This window comes from Paramisgurnus dabryanus, chromosome 17, assembly GCF_030506205.2.
Source record: "Paramisgurnus dabryanus chromosome 17, PD_genome_1.1, whole genome shotgun sequence".
In the NCBI taxonomy this organism is placed as follows: domain Eukaryota; kingdom Metazoa; phylum Chordata; class Actinopteri; order Cypriniformes; family Cobitidae; genus Paramisgurnus; species Paramisgurnus dabryanus.
Genome location: NC_133353.1, coordinates 34,581,709 through 34,591,709, shown reverse-complemented (window position 1 = coordinate 34,591,709; position 10,001 = coordinate 34,581,709). Strand labels below are relative to the sequence as shown.

The 10,001-nt window shown below is 34.5% G+C and overlaps 1 protein-coding gene across 2 annotated transcripts in view; it reads right to left on the bottom strand.

The window, feature by feature from the left end:
• tfb1m (transcription factor B1, mitochondrial) overlaps window positions 1–10,001 on the bottom strand; it is a 42,835-nt gene that overhangs the window by 32,162 nt on the left and 672 nt on the right. For both annotated transcript variants that reach the window (XM_065267342.2, XM_065267343.2), the window contains exons 2-6: window positions 9,529–9,680; window positions 9,287–9,438; window positions 7,812–7,920; window positions 7,266–7,417; window positions 6,275–6,394 (exon numbers count right to left, since the gene is read on the bottom strand). In XM_065267342.2, the coding sequence (XP_065123414.1) occupies window positions 6,275–6,394; window positions 7,266–7,417; window positions 7,812–7,920; window positions 9,287–9,438; window positions 9,529–9,664 (669 nt within the window). In that variant the 5' untranslated portion in view covers window positions 9,665–9,680. The remainder of the gene's footprint in view (window positions 1–6,274; window positions 6,395–7,265; window positions 7,418–7,811; window positions 7,921–9,286; window positions 9,439–9,528; window positions 9,681–10,001) is intronic.

The following is a 10,001-nucleotide window of genomic DNA, read 5'->3' as shown; positions in this document are numbered from 1 at the left end:
TTAAAAGACATCCATGGCAAATTTTTGGCCACCATATGATCCTAGTTTTCACACCTCGGGTAAATTATGCAATCTCATTAAATGTTGGCTAGATAGTTTTTTTTTCTTTAAATAAACGTTCACATAACCTTGACTGTTATGTAACAGAGCTTGAGTGAAAAAACTCCCATGTGAAATCTCTATAATGAGATCAAATCTTCTGTGTAATTTCTTTCTAAATTTACTTCAAATGTCTTTGCCCTGTGCTGCATTAATGATAGGCTCATGGCTTGGAGCTCAGATGTTTGAACTCAAACCACAGGACTATTAAGAAGAGATGCAAAAGCACACTTTTTCATCCATCCATTTTAATGTACACAGCCCTAAACCTAACTAAAATATTCTGAAGGACTGTACACTCCTTCATTTTAACATTGCACACACAGAATTGATGCATCAAATATGTAGGAGGTGCCATCATCCAAAAATAGTGCTGTTGTTTGCTGAAAAAACAGCAGATAATAACCAAACCTGATAGTGGAAATAGAAGCAGAATCGGTAACACTTTACAATATGGTTGTATTAGTAAATACTTAATGCATTGACTAATATGAACAAACAATAAACAACGTCGTTCTTCAACATGTATTAATTCTTGTTATACCACGGGTCTGTTGAATGCTGTATTCTGATTGGCTGAGAAATGTTCCTTGGGTATGCATTAATTTCTGATAACCGCACACCTAACTTGTCAAATGTCTTAAAAATAGGCACCAGAGCAATGTTTTTGGTAACTGTGGTATAAGAGGAATAATTGACTCCGGTCCTTTGAATTATTTGAAAATAATGCACACCTGCGGTGTAACGGCACTCTGCTTTGAGTCGTGCCGCATTGCACCTTGGTGTGCATTATTTTCTTATAATTCAATGGCCTGTCGTCAGTTATTCCTTACTTATACCACAGGTCTGTTGAATGCTGTATTCTGATTGGTTGAGAAATGTTCCATGGGTATGCATTATTTTTTGATAACCGCAAACCTAAACCTAAATGTCTTAAAAATAGGCACCAGAGAAATGTTTGTGGTAACCGTGGTATAAGCGTAATAATTGACTCCGATCCTTTGAATTATTTGAAAATAATGCACACTTCACGTCGTGCCTGCATTATCACCTTGGGTCTGCATTATTTTCTTATAATTCAATGGCCCGGCATCAATTATTCCTTACTTAATGTTAGTTAATGTTAATAGAGTTATTCATGTTAGTTCATGGTGCATTAAGCAAGGAATAATTGACGACGGGCTGTTATATTATAAAAAAAAAATGCACACCTTAATGTGGTCATGTGGCACGATTATATTATTTCGCTTATACCACGGTTATCACAGACATTGCTCTGGTGGTTATTTTAAGACATTTGACCAGTCAGGTGTGCGTTTATCTAAAAATAATGCCTACCTGTGAAACATTTCTCAACCAAGCAGAATAAAGCATTCAACAGCCCTGTGGTATAACTAAGGTTAACAGTTACAATGTTTGATTTTATAAATATATTAAATGATAAAACTAAGTATTGTTCATTGTTATTTCATGTTAGCTAATGCATTGTCTATTGTAAACAAATAGATCCTTATTGTTAAGTGTAACCATAAAATCATAATCTGTCCTTGGGCAATAATCTAAATGACTTTATTTTTTTGTGATAATATTAGATTTACCCTTGACATCATTGTGTATTTAAAGTAAGACTATAGGCTTTCTGACTCATTTTAATAACCTCCATTTACTTCTAATACATTATTTGACCTCATTTATTAAAATGGAGCACTTTTTATACCAAATTCAACCCCATATTTATTTTCTCTGATGGTCCCATGGTGAAACGTGAAGATAGGAATGAGTTCAATGACCCTTAAAATTAAAAAAAAATTGTTATATAGAGGACAACTTTCAAAGCCAACGTGTTTTTTTATTTATATTATATTTATTTTTTATCCTTTATTTTCAGGACGTTTAGAGTTGAATAAGTGTCTTCTGAATTTTGTGCAATTAAATTGCAATAAGTATATCATTCCTAATTGAAATACAATGGCTTGGTTTCACAAACAAGGCTTAGCTAAAGCTAGGACTAGGCCTTAGTTAAATGAAGATGTTTAAGCATCTTTTATAAACATGCCTTAGAAAAAGATGTAACTGGTATGTTTCTTGAGAAAAAAATATATATTTAAGATGTGACCAATTTGACTTTACTTTGGGACCTGTTAGTTAAATAATCACAATAATCGGTCATAAAAGTGAAGTTAGTTATCAGAAAGTCCTATCATAGTTTGCAGATGCAACAATTAAATTGGATATATTGTTATCTCATGCAAAAACAATCATAATGTTTAAGCATACATAAAAAAAGTTTCTATCATTTTTGGAATTTCCTTTTATATATTTCTGTTTCTTGTTCCCGGATCAATGCTTATTTTCATTTTATACTAAAGTCATCTTTTGAAAATATAAACTTGATATTTAATATTGCATTAGTAAGATCATGTCAATGACTGACATCAAACTTTAATGCTCCAAATCTCATCATTAGATTATTAGAAAGGGTCACAAATAGTTTAAATATTTATTTGGCATGTATCATTTTGAAGAAATTAATGTTTCCATGTAGTATGGTCATCTCAAAAACTGTAGAGGGCCCTAGCACAGCCATAACTAATATCTAGACAAACATCTGCTTGAGGTACTCGTTTTAGATCATGATCCTATCCTCGAGCTGTCTCCGCTCGCTAGTTTTTCTATCCTTTGTATGTGGGAAGGACACTGCAGTAGCAGCTGCATGTCTGCCGATGAATCAGCTCAGGGGACAGAAGTCAAGCGCAGTGTTCCCTGTTTTGGGAAGATGCGGGGGTTACTGAATCACTTTCGCATCTAATGATGAGAGATAAAATAATTGCATTCTCTGAAATGACTCAATGAATGTAATTATAGCAGACACCCGAATGTGGGCGAGTACATTTGATTTGTGCTGCATCGGAATAAGACAAATAGGCAAGAATTGAAAACTATTGTTTAAATGAGTCACTCAGTGTGTGGGCATGTACTGTAGTAGGTAAGTACTTTATGATTCGCAGGATGGGGGCGTCAAATGCGATCTGTGAGAACTGAGGATACCAAGTGCAACGTGGGCTCGAGGCTATTACAACCTACGGCCAATCATCGTGGACACAGGCTTTCAAGGACAACCAAAGTCACTCGATGCGACACAAATTAGTGCCTTGCAGCGGGCACACAAGCCAGATTTTAATAAATGAATAAATAAATAAAAACCCGGACCCCTTGTGGCGTGCCGAACTAAAGTGCACGATTATACAGTAAATAAAACTGTTTTATTGTCATTTGTTGCAGATGTAATTTCCTCTGACCTTATAAAAGGGATTCTAGGGAAATGCTGATACTATTAAAAGGGACATTTCACAAGACTTTTTTACGATGTAAAATAAATGTTTTGTTAATTGTGTATGTGAAGTTTTAGCTCAACATACACCATGGTTATTAATTATATCATGTTAAAATTGCCACTATATAGGTGTGAGCAACAATGTGCCGTTTTTGGGTGTGTCCCTTTAAATGCAAATGAGCTGATGAAATGCGAACACTGATCGCCAAAATGGTGGTTTGTTGAAATTGAAACTGAATTGTAAAGTCAATTATTTTCTCTCTTTCTCTCGGCACTAAATGGCGGTGCCGTGGTTGTAAAGTGCAAATTAAGGGGCTGTATTATTATAATAAGATCCCCTTTTGACATCACAAGGGGAGCGATTCGCATTTTCTATTTTTTCACAATCGTGCTTGAGAATGGTTTACCAAAACTAAGTTACTGGGTTATTCTTTTTGCATTTTCTAGGTTGATAGAAGCACCCAATTATAGCACTTAAACATAAATAATTCAGATTTTCATGATATGTCCCCTTTAAGCCATAATTGCAATTTTGGGCTGTACACTAAACAGAGTAAACAAGTTGCTTCTAATTACCAGCTGCAGAATATTCACTTCTCTAATCCGATTAATTTGACAAGAGCATAACAGAAGGCTGTGTATTATACACCATGTGTGGCAACTTACTTTTGCCTGAACCTTCAATAAATCCCATTAACTTTCACAATGTCTATGTACAGAGCTCTTTGCACCAATTTACCTTGCTAAGTTTCAATTAGGTAACCGTAATAAAACTAAATGTTATTCCTCAATATTGTCCGTTTTTGACCTCCAGAGGATGCACCATCCAAAATGACACATAGCTGTGTAGTCTTCATTCTGTATGGACCTGTGCTTGTCACAATCTGGCAACCGGGCACAACTGGTAAATTGGCATTGGGCGGGATCACACAAACCAAAACAAAAACAGAGATTCTGACATGGAATGCACTGGCTAGCATTGTTTTTTGGAGAAACAGGTACCTGAACTTGGTATGTGAGTATGTTTCCTTAATACCTACAAACATTAGATATTATTACAGTCAAAAACGTACATACTTATCTACGTAACGCATTTGCACCTTTTCACATAATTTGAGGTAGCATTGATGTATACATAGCACAAAAAGATATTTGATGAACTATAGAAAAGTTACACTTCAACAAACCTCTAAGCCAAATAATATTGATGTATTAACGGTGAAGTTTAATGAATAAAAACCATCTGGAATTCATTGCTGCAGAATGAATGTTCCCAATAATTAACTTCATATAAGGGATCATGTATAGTCTTGTATAGTCATGAATGAGCTTATTTGCAAAAACAAGCAGCTGACGGTACAGTATCCCGCTTATTACACAGCTTTTTATCCCATAAGTAAGGAAAGGAACATTAAAGACGGGGTCCAGTATCAAAACACACTTGTAGCCAATCAGCAGTAAGGGGCATGTCTACTAACCGACATCATTGCCTGGGTTGCGTATGTATCTATTAAAAGAAGGTCCAGATTCTATTAGGGTAGATGCGTGTTTGTTTAGGTGACTTCAAATGTCAACATTGGCTTTTAGAGATCATGCACCCCGCCTTTAAATATTGATTTGATATATTTTATTTGCACATTTTTAACGAATGCAGACTAACCAAGATGGAAACTAGTTTACTTCTGGTTTCAAGATAAGACGTTCAAATGTCACGAACACACTATTTGTTTAAATAAAATTTGTAAATATAATGCCGGATATGTTATTATGAAACATATGAAACGGGTTACCGTGTGTTATTAATTTTAAGAAGTAGTTATCTGAAAAGAACGAACCTTGGTATGTTGTGACGGGCCAAACAGAATTTAGCATTTTAGAGAGTTGTGTAATAAAAAGATTTAACCAACAAATCTAGATTTATATAAAAAAATATGTTTTTATAAAGTACACAATTTAAAAAAAACGAAACAAAATTGTATTATAAAGGAAAGAATGACTTAGGGATGTAAAACGGGCATCTTGTCATGATGTTTGCAGAAACCTGAAAAAAATCTATTCAGATTGATTTATAGATATTTACCGCCCGACAACAGACACAAAATTATCTGCGTCAGTACTGTCAATAAACGAAAATGCGTGCTTGGGCAGAAATGTGTAGATATCAATATTTTGCGTGTTGCATTGATGCATTACATCATTTGATCCATGCATCGATCCATATGGATGTATTGTTTCACCCCTGGAATGAATAAAGTGGATACAGAATAGCAATGTCATATCCCACACACATCTTACAAGTTTTAGCGCCGTTTTACTTTTTGAAAACCAAACAGGTCTTTATTACCTCGAGTACGTCTACTGTGCATCTTCAAATCATTTCAAGTCTGATGTTTCAAAATTGTGCAAAACAATAAAAAGAAGCCTCTGGTATAAAATCCTGAGTGTGTGATAAAATAATCATAAATGCCTTTTAATCTGGGAAAATTCGTCCCACTTTCCTTTCTTCTCTTCTTCATTACCAAGCACTCCAGCTGAATGAAATATTTACAGAGAAGGGGAGAGACTTTTGTGTGGGAAACACTTTCTTACCCACAAATCCCTGACATTCCCTAATAACCCAGCGATCTAGTACAGGAGTGAGGATTAATCCTCAAACACGTCTCTTATTCTCACGTGGTACAAATAAACTAAATACCAATGACCTGCGGGCATCATGTCATAAGCGTCATTATATCTGAATTCATAGGCATTTATTATGTACTCTACAAATAAGTTAACACCCACATTTGTTCACGTAACTAACTGGTAATAATTGGCAGGAGGAGGACACAAAAGACTTACGTCTGGTTTGGGAACAAAGGCACGTCCAGGGATGGTAAAACAGTTTTTGACATTGCAGAGATATTGAGCCATGACCGACAGACGGCTACGTTGGCGGCTTCCTGTGCTTGCTGTTAACCTCTAGAATAAAAAGAGAAATGAAGAAAGACATGAAGTTTTTTTAGTTTTAAAGGTGCAATGTGGGACTTTTAGATGGATGTCTTGACAGAAATGCATTATTATATACACAACTAACTATATTATGTTTCCTAATATTTCTAAGTCCTTTTGGATAAAAGCGTCTGCTTAAAGGCTGTTAGTTGCAGTTCACAGTCTTACCACTAGATGCCGCTAAAAGTCCCACATTGCACCTTTAAAGGGACAGTTTGCCACAAAATTAAAACTTTGTCATTATTTACCCACGCAAAACAACTAATTTTTTTAGAAATCGGTTTGGGAAGAAAAATAGAAAGACATAGGGTACTAAAATAATATTAAAGGTTTAGTTTTTGTTAAACTGTCTCTAATGTTTAGGCAAAATGTTAAATTATCTCTCATTTGTAAGCTGCTTTGGATAAAAGCATCTGAATGTATGTAAATGCAGTCATGTGTTTGCGTTAAGTATGAAAGGAGCCATTCTTATAGCTTATTTGTGACCCTGGACCACAAAACCAGTCATAAGTCGCATAAATTTATTTGTAGCAAGAGCCAACAATACATAGTTTGGGTCAAAATTATCGATTTTTTTATGCCAAAAATTAGGATATTGTGTAAAGATCATGTTTCATGAAGATATTTTGTAAATTTTCTTACTGTAAATATATCAAAATGTATTTATTATTAGTTATATATTTTGCCAAGGACTTAATTTTAAAAACTATAAAGGTGATTTTCTCAATATGATTCAGTTTTTGCCCCTTAGATTCCAGATTTTTAAATAGTTGTTGACCGCTGTTGGACAGCTTGTAATCTGCATTTTTCTGAACTGGTCCATCAAAAGAATAACACTTACTTCAGCAACTTCTTTCTGGAAGGTCAACGTGAGTCTCGTACGACCAAACACGAAGGGGCCGCTTCTGTTAGACATCTGCTCCAGCCACTTTATAATAAGAGGGGTTGACACACTAAAGGGCAGATTTCCAATGATGTGCAAATTGGGTGGTACTGAAACACACAAACAACCATACATTAAACAACCCATCACATTTATGTTCATTAACAGACATTTAAGAGAGAATACGGGCACCATCAGATGAGAATATACAGTATAGCCTTTGCTAAGTTAGGCCTTAAAGAAGCTTTGAACAACAATAGACACAATATATATTAAGGTAAAAATTTGAGTTAGAGATCGGTCAATACATAATCAGGATGATATAAACAAAGAGATGAGTTAATAAATGATACTGTGAAAGTGTGCATACATGCACATGATTCAATGAATTCAAGGTGAACATGCAGAACTTGAAACTTTATTTGAATGTGTATATGTACAGTATATGCATTTTATATTTAACTTATTTAATGTACTGTATTAGTGATTTCTTGCATTGTTTACCATCTTCCCATGTCTTGGCTATCTTGTCTGGAAACGCTTTGTCAAGTCTGTATGTGAGAATATCTCCATGTGCTATTCTCAGTCTACCTGGGGCGGCCTCGGACAAAAGCTGAACATGCAAAAAAGACCATTCAATATACATGGTTAGATATAAATCATTGACCATGGGGCACAAAATAATTTACTGATAAAAATATATTTAAGCCATTACACCGAATCTGTGCCATTTCTGTACCCAGGACATGTAGGGTGGTTTTCCAGACAGGGTTTAAGACTAGTCCCAGACTAACTTAAATGTTATGGTTGTCTTGATCTTAAAATATATCACTAGCACACCAGTAATGTTTATTTATAAATTATGCTTTTAAAAATGACTTAAATATCCTAATTTAACTAAGGATTAGTTGTGGCTTAAGCTAATCCCTGTCTGGGAAACCGCCCCTATATGTATAAAAATACAAGAAAATTGTCTCTAAAATACATTTTATTATTAAGCAAAGTGTTCTACATGATAACCTAACACCGAATTTAAACTATAAAATTAAAGACCTTACTAACACTGAAAAATAGCATTTTTTATCCATCCCTGCTCTCTATCTCTATACTTTTCCTTTAAATATAAAGCAGAAAATTCTTCAGATATCTTTATTTTTTTGCATTTTTCTGTGGGTCCATTTCCTATCTTTGCTTTAAATATTTTAACCATTGAAAAAGTCATATCATTTTAGAAAAAAATGCCAATTTTAGTCATTTCCCTAGAATTTTACTCAGTCCTGTTACCCATAACGTTCACCATAAGTCACGTTTTAAATCACGTTTTAAAGTGATATAATCTGGATCTTCTGTAGGCCAAAGTTACTTTTCTTATTTTCTTTTCTTTTCTTTATATTTTATGATATTGATGCAATGACCGGGAATGTCAATCTTAACGTTCAGTCCTGTTACCTATATTATGTCTTTGACATAAAATTTTGGTAAATCACTAACATTTTCTCAGAATCTTCATGCACATATTTAATGCAGCTATATTTCATGTATTTGCTAAATCTATGCTAAAAACTCAGTCCTGTTACAAAAAAGCCTCCATCCTCCATTAAGAACTATGTTAAAAATGAACTAGGTTACCTAAGATTGACAAATACTCATTTTGAAAAGTAAAATAGATTTAGTGTTACAAAAAGATAAAAAATGATCTTTGACGAGTTACAACAAGTGACTGGAACCAACTCGGTGAAATGGCCCATGTGCCCTTAACAACACAAATAATGCTCGCTTAAATAACATAAACACTCAAATACAGCCATAGGCCATGATAACAGTCATATAAAGAGCTGTTTATTCAATAAGGGTTCATGATGAGATCACATTGCCCTTTACTTTAATCCTCTTTCATTTTACAATAATAGATAAAGCTCCTTAAAAAGATTATCAGTTAACCAGTTTAACTGGTTGTGCATGCATAAATATATGCCAACCTGTAATCCAGGTATAAAGCGTTTATCTTTCTCCACCACGAATACATCTGCAGCCCCAGCTTTCAAAATAGATCTGGTGAGACCTCCAGGTCCAGGACCCACTTCACACACATGCGTGTCCTGTAAGTGCCCCGCCTGTCTGGCAATCTTATCTGAAAGATATAAGGATATTTTTAAAGTTATGATTTCTATTTAATGCCCACAGCCATACATCATGAATAAGACACATTTGTTGGACTTACCTGTAAGTCTCATATCTAAGAGGAAGTTTTGGGAAAGCTGCTTCTCTGCTCTTAGATTATACAGTTTGATGATTTCACCGATGGTGGGTAAAGGAGGTAACCGAAAGGTGCTCAGTTTTTGAGAGGCGGCCATCATCCTTAAGTTACATGAACTATAAAGAGGTAAAAAAGTGATACCACTAATAAAAAGGGTACATTTAACATTACTTGGTGATTTAAAGCAATGATTTAAACATCACAAGTGCTTACATGAATTAGTGAAAGTCTCAGACTAGGAGGATAATAACTGTGACGAATTAGCGACACCTGGTGTTTCATACCGTAAACTGCAGGTATTGTTACAGAAAAACTGTCGGAGTCTGGTGCTGACTTTTGTGAAAATATCTTAAATGATATAATATATATTTTGTGTGTGATCTTACTAGTTTGGTTAACGATTTAATATCAAATAAAGAATACTAAATATATTTCTC